The sequence below is a fragment of a genome, unplaced genomic scaffold, assembly GCF_019419815.1.
Source record: "Pyrus x bretschneideri cultivar Hongxiangsu unplaced genomic scaffold, Pyrus_bretschneideri_v1 Contig72, whole genome shotgun sequence".
Taxonomy (NCBI): Eukaryota; Viridiplantae; Streptophyta; class Magnoliopsida; order Rosales; family Rosaceae; genus Pyrus; species Pyrus x bretschneideri.
In genome coordinates, this window is record NW_025999812.1 from 744237 (window position 1) to 762045 (window position 17809).

At 38.5% G+C, this 17809-nt stretch overlaps 1 protein-coding gene across 1 annotated transcript; it reads left to right on the forward strand.

Moving 5' to 3' along the window:
* The first annotated feature begins 969 nt into the window (after nucleotides 1-969).
* On the forward strand, nucleotides 970-2558 carry LOC103930460 (polygalacturonase-like). Its single transcript, XM_009339806.2, has 4 exons — nucleotides 970-1440; nucleotides 1533-1822; nucleotides 2000-2228; nucleotides 2340-2558. Exons 1-4 carry the CDS (start codon nucleotides 970-972, stop codon nucleotides 2556-2558), a joined length of 1209 nt encoding a protein of 402 aa, XP_009338081.2.
* Nucleotides 2559-17809: the final 15251 nt, after the last annotated feature.

The window sequence follows — 17809 nt, forward strand, 5'->3', positions numbered from 1 at the left end:
ATGTGTTTTGGGTTTTGAATAAGGCACAATAAATTCTGGATAATCCCTCGGTGTTCTTTAGGGTTACTCCACTGAGGAATGAGTGGCCATGAAGGAAATTAAGTACATTTCACTTGGGATGAGTTGATTTATTAACAAGCCAACGGCCAAATTAATATTAAAGCTATAAACTTTTTTTCATTAAATGATTAGAGTGATGCACTATAAGGTAATTCTATGAAGACTAAAATTTTAAATTAAATTTTGCAAACTAAATGATGTGTCATCAATAGAAAATAAGTAAGTTAATCAACACTTAAGTAATAATTCAATCATATACAATCACATCATTTAATTTCAAAATTTAGTCTTCCCTGGTACTCAATTATGAATGATGAGGAAAATGAATAATAAAGATTGGATAGAAAATTAAATAATTGTAAAAATCAAATCAAACGGCTATAAGACAAAAAATAATAAATAATGGGTAATATTGATGCCGAATCTTTACAAGCTTAATCTAATATAATATAACGTATATCTATGGTAACTGATTAGCAGACGCGCGTGCACAAATATAGTAATTAATTTCTGGGGAGAGCGTGAGCATCAAATTATAGTGGGCTTAATTATTTCCGGCGCAGCTTTCTTCAGAAATGCTTTCCATGTAAAGGCATCCATTTCTAATTAATATAATAATTTAATTTACTTGAAATCTACACCATCCTGTGTGTATATATTTTATATACAACATATACTAGTTAGCTTAATTAGTTACTGCATAAATGCATGCACCGTGAAGATTATAAATACCCTACATACTTCAGTTATTCTCCATCAATCTCTCAATTCCTACAGCTACCTTCACCTTCTAGCAAAAATATTCAACTACATTCCGTTGCATTCTGACATCCTAATTGTTTTCGTTTAATCTCTTCTTTAATTTCTCTCTTGATCGCTCCCTTCCACGCAGAAAAGAAAGGAAAGAAAATGGATGAGTCTGCAAGTTGTTTTACCAGAGCCAGCGTACTACCAATCATGATTCTCTTTATCTTACACCATTCGTTTATTGCTGAGGGTACTACATTAGTTCTCAATATCCTGAGCTTCGGAGCTAAGCCCAATGGAGTAACTGATTCCACCCAAGCTTTTATGGATGCGTGGAATGCAGCTTGTGCCTCTTTGGATTCCAGTACGATTACGGTACCAAAAGGGAGGTATTTGCTTCCGAGTGCTATGGTTTTTAAAGGTGACAACTGCAAAAGCCCAGGTATTACTCTTTGGATTGATGGAACACTCGTCGCTTCGTCTGACTACCAAATTCTTGGCCAAGCTGACAATTGGCTAAGCTTCGAAACAGTTACCGGCGTTTCCATTATTGGAGGTGGACTTGACGCCAAAGGCACCTCCTTGTGGGCATGCAAGTTAGCGGGAAGCACTGATTGCCCCAACGGAGCAACGGTTAGTAATTTCCTTTTTCTTGTCAAGGTTTTCAAGAAGTATATCATGTAATACATGTAACTAAATTATTTTTTCCGGACTGGGGATCGAAGAGTTTGAGTTTTACAAACTCCAAAAACATTAGGATCGACGGACTGCTGTCGTTGAACAGCCAGATGTACCACATTGTTATAAACGGGTGCCAAGATGTTCACATTCAAGGGGTCAAAATCATTGCAGCCGGCAATAGCCCGAACACTGATGGCATCCATGTTCAATTGTCAAGAAATGTTGCAATCTTCGACACCTCCATCAAAACGGGAGATGATTGCGTCTCAATTGGCCCCGGCACCAAGGACTTGTGGATTGAGCACATATCGTGTGGACCAAGTCACGGCATTAGGTTAGATTATAGTAGTTGCTTGCCATGCTTATCTATACATAAGTTTACGTTCACTTGTATTATAACACATGGACTAGTTTTAACATGTGGCCCCATTCATTTAATGACCACCAATAATTACTCCTAAATAGTTAGTAGTAGTTTAGGGTTATGCTTACAAGGGTGCGGTAATTGCAGCATAGGGAGTTTGGGCAAAGACTTGGAAGAGGAAGGAGTTCAAAATGTGACAGTGAAGGATGCAATTTTCAAGGGTGGCCAAAATGGTTTGAGGATTAAGTCTTGGGCAAGGCCGAGCCACGGGTTTGTTCATAGTGTCCAATTCCTTGACGTCGTCATGCTCAATGTCCAAAATCCCATTATCATAGACCAAAATTACTGCCCACACAACCTCAACTGTCCTGGTCAGGTATAAGCTTAATTCATTTAATATATACATGCGGTTAATAATGTACGTCCTTAATTCCTCTCTACTTACTGTCTCTTTAAACATTTCCGTCTATTGTGCTTCAACATATAGGTATCGGGTGTGAAAGTCAGTGATATATTGTTCCGAAACATTCAAGGGACATCGGCAACAGCAATCGCGGTAAATCTTGATTGCAGTGCAGAAAATCCTTGCAGAGGGATAACACTCGAAAACGTGAGCTTGACCTGCAAGAAGCAAGTGGCTCAGTCATATTGTAGCAATGCAATTGGAAAGACTTTTGGCCTTGTACACCCAACTAGTTGTTTGTGATGGCATTCAACAAAAATCTAGGCATCAAAAGACTTGTACAGATGATTATCTACACACAGAGACACATAATGTTCTGTGAATAAAGATCATTCATTTATTCATTGCTAATTAAGTTGACAAGAACTCCATCAATTCTATGTTGCTGATACAAATTCATTACACTGGAAATCATCACCATTAATTTTCCTTAGCTTTTAACATGCATTGGAAATATTTTTTATTTATTTTTTATTAGTAGAAATGCTATTATATTGATGAAAAACTTCAATTACAAAACGAGTCTTGGAAGATGACATTCCATATAGCATTACAGACTTCTCGAACCAAACTATAGAAGTATCAACTGAAAGACTAAACTTAGCTAAATGGTAAGCGACACTGTTACAAAGCCATTTTATTTCTTTTCAGTGAAAACCATTACAAAGCCTAGAGATATGAATGAAGGTTATTTCCTGCACAGCAAGTTGGTGTATATCTTCCACAATCAAGCTTAATAGCTAAAAAAATTATTCCTAACTCGTCAAATTTATCAACAAGCCCAGTGAAGCACCTCCCCGAGTTCAGTGCATCCGCATGTGGTTAGTAAATTGACTACTCTGCATTATTGCCTTGTGTGGAGCATAAACATAGCATTGAAGGTTCTGAAAGAACGACGGGAAGAGCGGCAAAGGCAGGGCCAGTAAACCATGAATGAAAATGAAAGGACAGATCACAAGTCTCACTTGATTGCATAATAGGTCTATAGGTGGAAACACACATGCTGTTTAAATCCCTGTCTTCGGGGCATAAAATTTTGATTTGGATCAGCAGCTGGTCCAAAGCAATCCACGGTGGAGGAGGTGGGTAAAGGGTGTTTCTTTTCTGAGAAAACAAGAAATTGAAAGCTTTGGAAATCTCAGGATTCATGATAGCTCAGAATGGAAGGTAAAAAGTGAAGTTTTTGTTTGTTCCCTTTTTAAGTACTGACCATTTAAAATTGATATGTTTGCTGTTCGTGAGTTAGTGGAAGAGTTCTTTTCACTCAAGTAGTTGCAAATACTTTACAGAACCGCGAATGCAGAACATTAAACATAATTAAAGCCAAAATTAACTAAGGCCCAGCCCTACCTATTCCTGTTAAAAGCTCAAGGGAGCTGATCAATTTCAGAGTCCCAAAAGGCCAACGCGAGACCCCAGCCAAAGTCTGAAGACAACACGACACGTGGTAATAGTTAATAAGTAACTAAGTCTCCCTGAGGTGACACTCTAGTCGAGGTCAACGTGATTTGGCTGCTTTATAGTGGCAATTTAAGAGTTCCAGAGGTTTGAAGGGTCAAGACTTTGGGATATTACCTTTATCTCTGACAATAAATCACATCGTCAACTTGTTTCAAGGGGGACTGTGCAGAAAAGAGAGCTTGAAGATAGGACACTCAAATCAAACCAAAAAACACCTTTGCTCTTCGCAACCAATGTTTTGTACTTCCTTACAAGTCGTTTTTGTTAGAAATTGGATATTTAGGGAATGATTGAGAAACAACAGAGGTAAGGAAGAACAAAAAGGAATTCTTGGGAGAATTTCAGTGACTGCAAAACATGGCAGCAGCACTCAGATTTCATTCATCGTTCTTTTTCCAAAAACATTCTTACTACTTATCTGCAAGTATTGCAGATAGTACACATCCTTCAAATGGACAGTTGGATATATGAATCACAGCCCCACACTAGTTCTAATCCTAGCCTTACATTTGTTCTCTGAAAAACTAGAATCCTATGCTTCATTCCTTCACAAACTAGTCGTTGCAGCTTTTAAGTTCCTTTTGGTCCTGCCTTCGAACCTTCAAGTCTGCAATATAGCTTACATTTCAACACTCCCCTTTAAGCTATTTCCAGACTTGACTCCTAACAACCCTTTGAGGTAGGTAAATCTTTCTTTAGGTAGTGGCTTGGTGAAGACATCAGCCACTTGATCTTCAGTTTTGCAGTACAGTAGCTGAATCACATTTTGTTGCAAAGTATCTCTGATGAAGTGATACTTTCTTTTTATGTGTCTTGTCCTATGATGAAATACAGGATTTCTAGTCATTGCAATTGCTGTTGTGTTGTCACACATCAGTGGAGTAGCTTCCAATTGCATCTCACCAAAATCTTTCAACACAAACCTAAGCCATATGGCTTGAGAGGTTGCTTCTGCAGCAGTTACATACTCAGCTTCTGCTGTTGATAATGCAACAGTTTCTTGCTTGACAGAAGCCCATGAGAAGACACCAGACCCAAAAGAGAATGCATATCCTGAGGTGCTCTTTGAGTCATCTTCACTGCCTCCCCAATCATTATCACAGAACCCAATTAAAATTGAGGATTGCCCTTTCTCATAGTGAATCCCATAATCAATTGTGCCTCGCATATATCTCAGAACCCTTTTTGTAGTTCCCAAATGAGTCTTGTTAGGGCAATGCATGAATCTAGAGAGAAGACTTGCAGCATACATAATATCAGGTCTTGTTGCTGTTAAGTAAAGCAGACTCCCCATAGCTTCTGTATAGGCTTTGATCCACAGATTCAGTTCCATCATCTTGACTTAACTTTGCATTTGCAACCAAAGGTGTGCACACAGATTTGTAGTTCTTTAGTCCAAATTTTTCCAACAAGGTCTTTGCATACTTCATTTGGTGAATGAAAATCTCAGTGTCATTTTGCAGAACACCAATGCTAAGGAAGTGATGTAGCAACCCCAAGTCAGACATCTCATAATGATTCATCATATCATGCTTAAAATCATTGAGCATTTCTTCATTGTTACCTGTGAATACCACATCATCAACATACACAGATACAATGAGAATATTCGAATTTCCTTGTTTCTTGGTCTACAAGGTAGCTTCACTGGAGCTTCTGTGGAACCCATTTTTGGTGAAATAAGAGTTTATTTCCCCATACCATGCTTTAGGTGCTTGCTTTAGCCCATACAGAGCCTTCTTTAACCTGTACACTTTATCCTCTGCATTTTGGACTTCAAAACCCTCAGGTTGTTCAACATAGACCTCTTCTTCTAGCACACCATTTAGAAAGGCTGATTTTACATCCAATTGGAATAGCTTCCAATCCTTCTGTGCTGCCAAGGCTATTAGGGTTCTAATTGTGTCTAACCTTGCCACTAGGGCAAAGGTTTCATTGAAATCAACTCCAGGTTGTTGTGAGTACCCTTTGGCAACAAGACTTGCCTTGTTCCATTGCACAAATCCATCTAGATTGAGCTTGGTCTTGTATATCCACTTAACCCCAATGACAGGTTTGTCACTTGGTCTATTAACCAACTCCCAGGTTGAGTTTTTTTCAATAACCGACATTTCTTCCTCCATTTCTTTTTGCCATGCCATATCACCTTTGGCTTCTCCAAAATTTTCTGGTTCTACAGTACAAAAATTGTAGGAAGCATATATTTCATTCAAGCTTCTCAACTTTATAGGAGTTGAACTTGGAGTGGATTGTAGTGAGTCTGTGGTTTGAGAATTTCCACTTGAACTTAAAGGTGTTGATGTTGGAGATGAAGATGGAGATTGAGTTGGTGTGTGGATTTCAGGGGCTATATCAGATTCTTCTTGATCTCGGTACTCTCTTGAATTAGAGTAACTTTCATCAAGGGGCAAAGAGAGATGCACTTCAGTGCTATTTTCCCAACTCCATTTTGTTTTTTCATCGAATATAACATCCCTGGATATTACAACTTTCTGAGTGTTGACATTGAATAGCCTATATCCCTTCTCACAGTTTCCATAACCAACAAACACACATTTCTTGCTTGTTTCTTCCAACTTGTGTCTAAGTTGTGTAGGAGTGTGAACATAGCACACTAATCCAAACACTCTCAAGTGTTTCACAGAGGGTTTTCTGCACTGTAGGCTCTAAATGGTGTTAAGTTCTCCACAACTTTAATTGGACATCTATTTAATAGGTACACTGCAGTGTTAACTGCTTCTCCCCAAAAATGATAAGGCATTCCTTTCTCATGAAGCATTGACCTAGCCATCTCAACTATGGTCATGTTCTTCCTCTCAGCCACTCCATTTTGTTGGGGGCTGTAGGCTACTGTCAATTGCTTCTCAAGGCCTATATCTTCACAAAACTTACCAAATTCAAGTGAGGTGTACTCCCCACCTCTATCACTTCTCAACTTTTTGATTTCCCAACCACTTTGTCTCTCAACCATTTGTTTGAAATTTGTGAACAAAGTGAAAACATCAGATTTGTGCCTTAACAAGTATACCCAACACATTCTACTTTTATCATCAATGAAGGTCAAGAAGTACCTGGTACCTCCAAGTGTTGCAGTCTTCATTGGGCCACAAACATCTCTGTGAATCAGCTCTAGTGGTTCAGTTACTCTTCAGGTTTGACTTGTAGGGAATGGTTCCCCATGCTGCTTTCCTATTGCACAGCCTTCACACACTTCCTTCACTTCATCAATCTCTGGTAGTCCATACACTAGCTCCTTGCTCTTTAAATTCTTTAGACTCTGGTAGTTGAGATGCCCTAGCCTTCTGTGCCATAGCTAAGCATTTTCAATCACAGTTGTTCTCATGGCAATTAAATCCATATGTTTCAAAAGAAGAGGAAAGCTTCTGTTATCCTTCATCAATACCCTAGCCACCAGGTTTGATAGTGATCTATCATCATAGATTTCTACCATAGAGTCACCAAACAAGAGAAAATACTTGTGTTTAATCATCTGCCCAACACTAAAAAGATTCTCATCAAGGCCTGGTACAAGCATTACTTCTCTAATATATCTCTTTCCTTTCTTGCTTTCAATAACTAGAGTTCCTCTGCCAACAACATCAACCAAGTTTCCATTTCCCATTTTAACTCTGCCTTTGAAAGAAATGTCAATATCAATGACTAATGACTCTTGTGCAGTCATATGGTTACTGCATCCGGTATCAATATACCAGATGGTACTAGCCTTCTCCATTGTTGCCATTCTACACTGAGGAAAGAACACATTGGCTTCCTCCACCCGATTTGCAAAGTTAACCTGTTGATTGCCTTTGGCATTGCAGTCTTTCACCCAATGTCCAAATGTATTACACTTTGTGCACTTGGGGTTTTCCTTGAACCAGCAAGGTCCAAAGTGTAGTTTGTCACAAATTTTGCAAGCAGTTTTGGATGTCTCTCATCCACCACTATTTGCACCTTGCTTCTGCACTACACTGACTCTACTATCCCATCTCTTGTTCTTTCCTTTCCACTCATTTTTGCCTTTATAATTTTGATTTCCAGAGAATTGCCTACTGGAGTAGTTGCTCTTGCCTCCAATGTTCAACCCTTGGAAGGCATTTTCAGTCATATTTTTAGCATGTCTATCTAACCTTTGATCACAAGCTTTGATTGAAGCTACAACTTCTTATATTCCTAGTGTATCAGGATCTTTTGTCTCCTCAATAACATTGACAATATTATCATACTTTTTAGTAAGACTGATAAGTATTTTCTGCACTATTCTAGCATCAGTAAGTTCTTCTCCATAGGTTTTCAACTGATTTACTAGTTCAAACATTCTACTGAAATAATCATTCAAGGGTTCTCCTTCTTTCATTCTAGCATACTTAAAATCTCTTCTCAAGGTTTGAAGTTTAACTTTTCTTACCTTTACATCTCCTCTGTATTCTTCTTTAAGTTTGTCCCACGCTCCCTTTGAGGTTTCTTCATGAGCTATTCTGGGAAAGACTCGGTTTGTGACAGAGTTCTGAATAATCCCCAAGGCTTTCGTATCCTTTGTCATGTTCTCCTTCAAGACGATTTCCTTGCCAAGAGGAGGCTTCTCAGCATCTGCAACCTTTTCAGTAGAGATTTCATACCCTTCCTCGACTAACTCCCAAAGACCATGAGATTTGAAGATTGTTTTCATTTTGATACTCCAAAACTCATAGTTTTCTCCGCCAAAGACTGGAGCTTTAACTTCTCCATTGAGACTGATAGACATTTTGAGAAGAAAGGAAGAGACTTTGAGAGATTTTGAGGAGTTTTGAAGGTTTTCAAAAAATTCAGAAAACTGAGTTTCATAATTTTTTTTTTGTTGGAATCTACCCTTGAATCACAACAACGCCCAGCTAGAATTGAAACCAGGCTCTAATACCATGTTAGAAATTGGATATTTAGGGAATGATTGAGAAACAATAGAGGTAAGGAAGAACAAAAAGGAATTCTTGGGAAATTTCATTGATTGCAAAACATGACAGCAGCACTCAGATTTCATTCATCGTTCTTTTTCCAAAAACATTCTTACTACTTATCTGCAGGTATTGCAGATAGTACACGTCCTTCAAATGGACAGCTGGATATATGAATCACAACCCTACACTAGTTCTAATCCTAGCCTTACATTTGTTCTTTGAAAAACTAGAATCCTATGCTTCATTCCTTCACAAACTAGCCGTTGCAGCTTTTAAGTTCCTTTTGGTCCTGCCTTCGAACCTTCAAGTCTGCAATATAGCTTACATTTCAACAGTTGTCATCACATTCAGCACCATTGTATTTCCTCACATTTACCTTTACAACTATGCTACTTTTCTTGTAGTTTCGATTTATTGTATTTAATTTCATTTTAAAAGCTTCCTAAAAGCTTCCTTTAACCTTCAAAACTTGCCCAAACCGCACGAGAGCTTGCTTGTCGAGGTGTAAGCTTACTGAATCCCTACGTTGACACTTGTCTTTGCTTTGTTGTCTTGTATTTTTACTTGTTTACCTTCGTGATGAAGGGAAAATATGAGATTTATGTGGGATTTCTATTGACTAGCATGCATATACAATTCAAAATTTATATACGAAAACAACAGAAGCATGTCATCAATTAATATCAAAGCTCTAGTCATGAAAATCCCCTTCAAGATTCATAGGTTTATTTATGATGCATCAAAAACAATTTATTGAAGAACAAAATTTAGGAGTAGTTTTATACCTCTTGATCTAGATCTTAGACCAAGGATGGACCACCTCCAAGCTCTTTGCTCCTTGAACTCCTTGAGCCTAGCCTCCCTCCTTGCCTCCTCCACTTTGTTGAGAATGAGTGCTCCTAGGTCCTCTTCAAGTTTCCAAAATTGAAAACCTCTAAAGATCCTCACCCACTAGTGTAGTGAGAAGGATGAAGGAATAACCAAAGGGGTGATAAAATGATTAGCTAAAATCCCCTTATGGTGGCCGGCCCTTTGAGTGTTAGAGAGAGTTATTTTCTTTTCTCTTTTGTTGTTTTGAACACAAAAACAACCCCCATTAAACTTTCATTATAAAGTTCCATTTGTAACATAAAGAAACAAGTCAACAATTGACCTTCTCTCTCCCTCTCTTTAGCCGGCCTTCTTAGTGTTGTTTGGGCCTTGGGCTTTTATTATTTCAAGTCATCCAATACTTGAATAAAAGCCCAATGGGCCCAATTAAACCCGAACATTTCTTTAAGCCCAAAACGATCTTTTATCGCTTTTATGATTTCTTTAGACTTTCTAAATTAATCACAACACTTAATTAATCCAATTAATTATTTACATCATCCATTAGTTACTCACTATAAGAGTGTATTGGTGAACAATCTTTTAGGTTCTAATTAGCAAGGCAGTGAGGTGATTGGCACCAATCCAATTGATTATATTTAATCCATCCACTTAGTGAATTAAAACTTACTTTTAATTCACCTTCTTCTTTGATGACTACATTTAATCATCTAGAAGAACTCACAAGCCATGGGTGACATCTAAACATATATCATGGCTACCCAAGCTAATGTAGAATTTTATTCGGAGAACCTATTCAGTTGGAATTACAATGTAATTCGATCCTTCTCTAAAACAATACTCTCAATCACATCACTAGGGTATGGATATACTATGTCAAACCCCTAATGTGATTATGCTTTCTTATATGATTCAATTGAGTCGCATAGGAACGTTTTCCTTCATTACGCTCAAGACTTCGGCCGAAGATTCCCGAATCATATCTCAGAGTATTCTTCCTCTCATAACGAGGATCAGAGATTCCTTGTTGATCATTCACATGCCTACATGTTTAGATACCTTAACCCCAACAATGCCGTGGACACTCCAATGGAATGTCGTTTGACATTATCAAAGATCAAGGACCTAATCATTAGACATCTATGATGTCTTAGGTCAAAGGATTACTTACATTATTCCAACCTTCAGAGTTACTTGCTTGACATGTGAGTAGACCTCCATGCAAGTACTCTCGTTCGATTGTGTTCAGTGAACTCATTCCCTTAATGAGCACCTACATACTTGTCTTAGTGTCACTACACGAATGGGATGAGACTTTCCATCCTTCCATTTGAAGCAGACATAGTATGTACCGGTCTATTGATGCGAGAATTATACGCGCACAAATTAAACCCTCTTTTTGACAATTGTAGTATAAGTATAAGTAGGGATCGTTCTGGACCGGGGATTAGGAGGGATTGTTAATCACTTGGATTCTTGACTCAAAAACGTAAAAACAATATAAAACACTAACTAGACTCAAAGAATGTGAAACTAAACGTTAAAACATTAAGACAAACCAAAAGACTCAAAATTCTTTAAAAACACAAACTAAATTGATTTCTAACTAATTTGACAATAAAGTAAAGGGGGGATTGTGTTTGGACGATATTAAATTAAATGGACAAATTGTAATTAAAGGCAAAACGTAAATATGAATGAGATGAAAATATGGATGATGGAATAGCCAAGGGGTTCATCTCCACACATGTTATACTTGCATACAAAATTGATTCTCAGTTGGTCTTTCGATAAATTATGAAACTCGACACTCCAAGTTAATTAGGTCCGCTTAAATTAACCTTCAAATTTCCCTAGAATCATTGAATTGGATGAATATGCATCGCAAACAAATTATTCCTAACAAGTTCTCTATATGAACAGCATGATAAAGATACAAGTTAGAATCATTACGTTCTTTGGAAATTATAAGCATCGACAAGGCATTTGTAACTATGAAAAGCATGATACTCGTGCCAAGAATTCATTTAACGCGATTGTTTATAAGCAACCTCCACTACTTGTGAATATAAGTTCATAACGATTAGGTGAAATTCACTTATATTCTAGCGTCAGATTTATGCATGAAAATTAAGCGCGCATTCTTAATAAACATTCATAAATAAGTTATCAATCAAACGGTTAAACAAATTGAATCCAACATTCATGAAATTCCAACCAAATATAATTAATTCATATTGCAAGTATAAACATGGTTTCGAATCACCCCCTAGCTAACTAGGGGGATTTAGCCTCTCATGTTCGCAACAAGAAAAATAAAATTGAATTTAAACATAAAGCACAAAGGATTGATTACACCTAGAACGCCCAACGAATCCACGTGAATTGGTGCGCGTCGAAGCTCCTCTTTCCTCTTCTCCTTCTGCGGCAGATTGGTTAAATGGATGATTTGGATGTTATTTTGGGTTGGGGATGGATTTAGGGAGGATTGGTGGTGTAGGAAGGTGTGTAAGGTGATGGAGGAAGGTTGGTATGATGGCTGCAATGGGGGGAATTTCTGCGGACAGATTGGAAAATATGGGATGGTGTTCCACGGATGATGGGGGGAATATGGTTTATTAGTCTAGCCTCCTGAAATGCACGGTTTAGGGTAAAAAAATGGGATAATGGGAAGTGGTGGTTACCTATGGATGAATAAATTAGGGACTATTATGTTGATGGGATGATGAGTGTGTATGATGATAGAATAAAGAAAATGATATGGTGCTAATTAAAAATGGAATGAATGGCATAAATGGGATATAATGTAAATGGTGGCTGCGGCATAGGCTTAGGAGGAAGATTGTGTGATGCATTGTTTTGGACGTCCATTCCTCGTGCTCTATTTGCATACACCACATTCCAGCTCAGTTTTGCTCCAAAAGCTCCAAATTGCATCATTTTATGTAATATGTCCTTTAAACCTGAAACACATGAAAGTAGCTTAAAATACTACTTTAACGAAGAAAACATAACAAAAATGCATAAGAACTAGCTAACTAAGGCGCATAAATATGCTCCTATCAAATTCCCCCACACTTAGCTTTTGCTAGTCCTCGAGCAAAACAAACAAAAGAAAGAAAAACAAAACAAAACAAACTAATCAAAACCAAAAACTAAACCTTCCAATGTTCGCCTCAGGGATTTCCAATGCACATGACATGTTAAAGATCGTTATCCCTACAGATTTGAGTCCTCTTTACACAAGCACATACTTAATTAAAGCCACTACTCACTTGTTCACAAGTAATCAATTAAAACAATGCTTTGAATGTAGTAACATGCCTTAGAGAATTCCCTCAATTCCTTACAAGATATACACTCTATTTTCACTCAGATTTTCTAACTCCACACCCTAAACTAGTCATATGTGAGAAGATTGATGTAGATATGAAAACGAATGCTCACATATATGTTTCACAACGAATGCAATTTCTAGAGTTAAGAAGCATGTTTAGATATGATCTCATGAATAGAATGCTACTACTTAGATGCGAGAACCAGTGACACCATATGCTCATACCAAATTCAAACTCCACATTTGAAATGCACAACACTCAAGATAGAAGTCAAGGGTTGTAACGGGGCTTGGGGTTTTGGCTAACAAGGAAAGGTAAGGATAAACAAAAGTTCTTTCAGCAATAATAAGTAAAGTAATGAAATTAAGACCTAGAATTCCCTTAGAATGCAGAAATCAACTTTTAAACAATTAGGGGAGATTCAAACAACTCGTAGGGCCTAATTCATTGTTTTGGGCCCTTACTTCAACAAACAATACTTTGGAACTCTTTTTCACTTCTTTTTTCATTTTTTTTTTTTTTTTTTTGTTTGAAACCGTGCCTATGGCATAAAAACTCACATCCATAATCCTTTCCCCACACTTATTTTCTGCAACACATTAATCAAAAGGAATTCATTGCTTACTATGCTTCAAGAACAAGGGTACGGAAGGTCCTAATCTAGGTTAGGTAAGGATAATGTGGGTTAACAAAGAACATGGGCTAACATGGCTCAATGGGGTTAAACGTAAACACAAAATGAGTTAAGGACACATGGCTATTTGGCTTTTGGTGGTGGTCACTACACAACTTCTTCTTGAATATGTGGTATGCAAATCAATGACATGCTTTGAATGAAATGGGCATGAGTTCTAGCATTTGGAACTAAGTGATAAAACGCCTTCTAAGTAGCAACCAAGCAAAGAATAATGAGATCATGCAACGACTTTAGAAAACAAAGAATGCACAGATTTTAACTCTCCAAATAAACGTTTAAGCTCAAGTCTCACAGGGATGTAGTGTTAGTTTGAGCTCATTCCTTCAAGCATGTTACAAAAACTAATTTTTTTCTTTGTGATTACATGTGAATTCGTGAACTATAACTACAACCAAGAATAAACCAAAGAGTATATCAAACGTCCATCCATGTTTGTAACTTTCTTTAACCATCATGCAATTAAAAACCAAATCCTCATCATTGCGTTGGAAGGTGACCTACGACACAAACACACAAAAACAACTTTAAAACAACTTTTTTTTTGGGTTTTTCAAAACAATTTTTCAAATTTTTATGGGATTTTCGAATTTTTAAGTCAAAACACACTAAAACAGTTTAAAAACATTTTAAAACAGCAAGGAACAACACTTGAAGTTATGGGTGATAAAATCCAACAAATTTGCATCAACATACTTAGTTACCCCCCCACACTTAAATCAAACATTGTCCTCAATGTTTTAAGCTTAAAACACACCAAACAAAAGAAAACATATAAAACAGCAACTAAACATACTAAACATGGCAGAATGTATCTAACAAAGAGAAGAGTTTTAGAGATGCAAATCTGGTTATGGAGTGTAAATTCCATCTTCTCCTTGGTGATTGCAGTGAGGCTTCATCTTGAGTGATTCCACAGGCTTACTCTTGAAATGCGCTGCTCCCATCGTTGATTTTCCTTTGTGCTACTCTTGAACTGGGTAGCAGGCTTCCTTTGGTCTCCCCCGAAGGTCTGAGCTTCCTCCTTTTATCTGTTTCTTTGTTCAATCTCTCCAATTCGTATTGAAGAGGGTTAGAGGATAGCTCAGCAAAGCTAGGTAAGCAACCAGGGAATAGAGTCCAGATAGACTCCAAGTGCCGGCTGATTGCTTCTTTCACTTTGCCATGCAAGTAATATCAAGGACAAAGGAAAAGACAGGGAAAGAGCATGATATGATATACCTTTGCTTTTGCCCTTGATGATATGAGATACCTTTGCTTTTGAAGAAGCGGTGAATGAATCAGCACATGTATTTGTGGTGCTGTTTCCTCCTGGGTCATCTGTACTCCAGGCATCTGGTATCATCTTTGGGGAAGAAGAAAGAATGAAGTATTTTGAAAGGCTTTGCTGGGAGTGCGCCCTCAGAGGTGAGAAAGAGTTGGGCTTTTTCTTCAGTTCTGCTTTGCCAAAAAATGAAGGTCGACATATATAGGGAATTCAATAGCAAGTGGTGGTACTGTTCTTTTACCGTTGTCGACAAACGTTTTGATCCCGCAAATCCGGCTTTTTGAAATAGTGACGACTCTTCGATCTTTGAATTTGCCTCTTCGATTTCTGAGCAGTCGCCCCTTCGATTTCTGAACGATGCCCTTCGCTTTCTGAACGACACGTAGCAGCGCGGATGCGGCTCTGTCTGAGATCTTTTGACAAGTGGCACGCGTTTTCTGCAAAGCCGGGAGTTTTCGACAAATATGCACACGCTTTCTGGAAAGCCGGGAGCTTTCGGCTTTGTCTCCCACATTTGTCAGCTAAAGTGTGCAGCTGATTTCTCGCCTTCCACGCGTCTTCTGAAAAGCTGGGATTGCGTCTGACGAGAAGAGTGGTGTCTCTTCATTCTGAATTGGTGAACGCCTCTCCTTTAATAGAGGTGATTGATCACCTTCTAGCATGCACACTTGAAAATTGCCCAGAAATCGTCTCCGGCCCGTTTGAAAATCTACTCCGTCCACCCCTTCTCTTTTAACTTCGTGAACAATGGCTAGCTCATCCAACCCATCGAACCTTTGCTTAGATTTGAGTCTAAGCAGTGATCCGGTCGCGTCTCGTCAGGGTAAGGTATGGTGTCCGTCTTTCTTATCTTCCCATGGCCCTCTTACAGATGAGGACTCTGTGATGACGGATCCCACAACGGCTACGATAGTGGCTCGGAACCTCCTCACTCCCAAAGACAGTCAGCTGCTTTCTGGACGGTCCGATGAGTTGGCCGTTCAAGAGTCCTTGGCTCTTAGCGTTCAGTGCGCTGGCTCTGTGTCCAACATGGGCCAACGCCTTCTTGCTCGCTCCCGTCAGGTTGAATCCTTGATGGCGGAGGTGGAGAGTCTTAAGCAGGAGATCAAACAGCTTAAGTACGAGAACCGAAGTTTGCACGTGCTTGCCAACAATTATTCGTCAGGCATGAAGAGGAAGCTTGATGAGCTTGATGACCGTCAACGGTTTGCAGCTTTCTTCCAGAGGCACCTCTTTCCTGGGTCATCCAGCGTTCCACCAAGGTTTGAGGCCTTGAATGATCTATCTTCGGTGCCTCCCGCTCCGATGCCTTCCGCTCCGATACCTCTTGCTCCAATGCCTTCTGCTCCGAGACCTCCTGTTCCGATGCCTCCTGCTCCGAGAGTGTTGCCACGTAGTGGGGCCTCACGTACACAACCTTTGTAAAGGCTCCATCTTTCTGCCATGTTTTTTTTTTTTTTTTTTTTTTTTTTTTTTTTTTTTTTTCATCACTCGGAAATCAATAAACAAGCTTTATTCACTGTATTGGGTTGCCTCCCAAGTAGCGCTTTCTTTTACGTCTTGCAGCCGGACAAAGAACACAATCATGCCTTAATGGAACCCACGGCATGGAGTTGATCATTGAATGGATGATGATACTTGAAATGTTCCGGCAATGGTTGAATTTCAAGAGTGGGTGCCCTAATTATTGACATCAACAACATATTAGTCAAAAACAACTTTGGATTTTGAGTTGGTGGCTTACCTACATGCTCCAATAAGAACTTAAGTACATCCTCCACGAAATGCTTCTCAAAACATTCAAGAATTGGATCTTTGTATGGAGTGGAATAGAGATCTGTCCTAAGATCCATGTAAACTCTTTCACCAAATTGGATTTGAGTAGGTGCCTGCAATGAAGAATGTAACACACGATTAATTGAAGTGGGAATTGGAATTTGAGTTGGTGGCTTACCTATGGGCTGCAATATTGGCTCTAAAGTCGCAGCACATTCAACAAATGCACAAGGGATGTTTTCATTTAGATTGGACATTTTGAAGGTTGTGGCTGTGTGATCCACTCCAATTTCCTCCTTGATGAATTCAAGATGCTCCTCAACCACTTTTTCCTCGTGAATTGTTGGAAAGGTGTCCAAGATGTCTTTCTTCCCCTCATCTTTCATGGATTGCATGAACCTGCCAGGGAAGGGTGCATTTGGGGGAACAAAGTTAGAAATAATTAAATTTGGAACAACCTTACTTGAATGGGGTGGTGTAGGAATATTGGGAGGTTGCAGCAAGGGTTGTTCTTCCCTTGCCGTGCCTTGTGCATCCTCCTCCTCTTCGAGCAGTAGCAATTCATCCATGGGCTCATCTTCAATCATTTGTTCTTGAATTTGTTCCATGCATTCTGCATTCTGCCTAAATTGACTGTTCCACTGAGCCAACTTTTTTGCTTGATAGAAATCCTCAATTGGTCGCCAAAATCCCTACTTATACTTATACTACAATTGTCAAAAAGAGGGTTTAATTTGTGCGCGTATAATTCTCGCATCAAATTTTGGCGCCGTTGCCGGGGATTAGGAGGGATTGTTAATCACTTGGATTCTTGACTCAAAAACGTAAAAACAATATAAAACACTAACTAGACTCAAAGAATGTGAAACTAAACGTTAAAACATTAAGACAAACCAAAAGACTCAAAATTCTTTAAAAACACAAACTAAATTGATTTCTAACTAATTTGACAATAAAGTAAAGGGGGGATTGTGTTTGGACGATATTAAATTAAATGGACAAATTGTAATTAAAGGCAAAACGTAAATATGAATGAGATGAAAATATGGATGATGGAATAGCCAAGGGGTTCATCTCCACACATGTTATACTTGCATACAAAATTGATTCTCAGTTGGTCTTTCGATAAATTATGAAACTCGACACTCCAAGTTAATTAGGTCCGCTTAAATTAACCTTCAAATTTCCCTAGA

Bases quoted from the DNA above. Each gene is read 5' to 3' on its own strand.
- LOC103930460 (XM_009339806.2), top strand. From the start codon at position 970: ATGGATGAGTCTGCAAGTTGTTTTACCAGAGCCAGCGTACTACCAATC. The intron at 1,441-1,532 runs GTTAGTAATTTC...TGGGGATCGAAG, and splicing joins ATTGCCCCAACGGAGCAACG to AGTTTGAGTTTTACAAACTC. The intron at 2,229-2,339 runs GTATAAGCTTAA...TTCAACATATAG, and splicing joins ACCTCAACTGTCCTGGTCAG to GTATCGGGTGTGAAAGTCAG.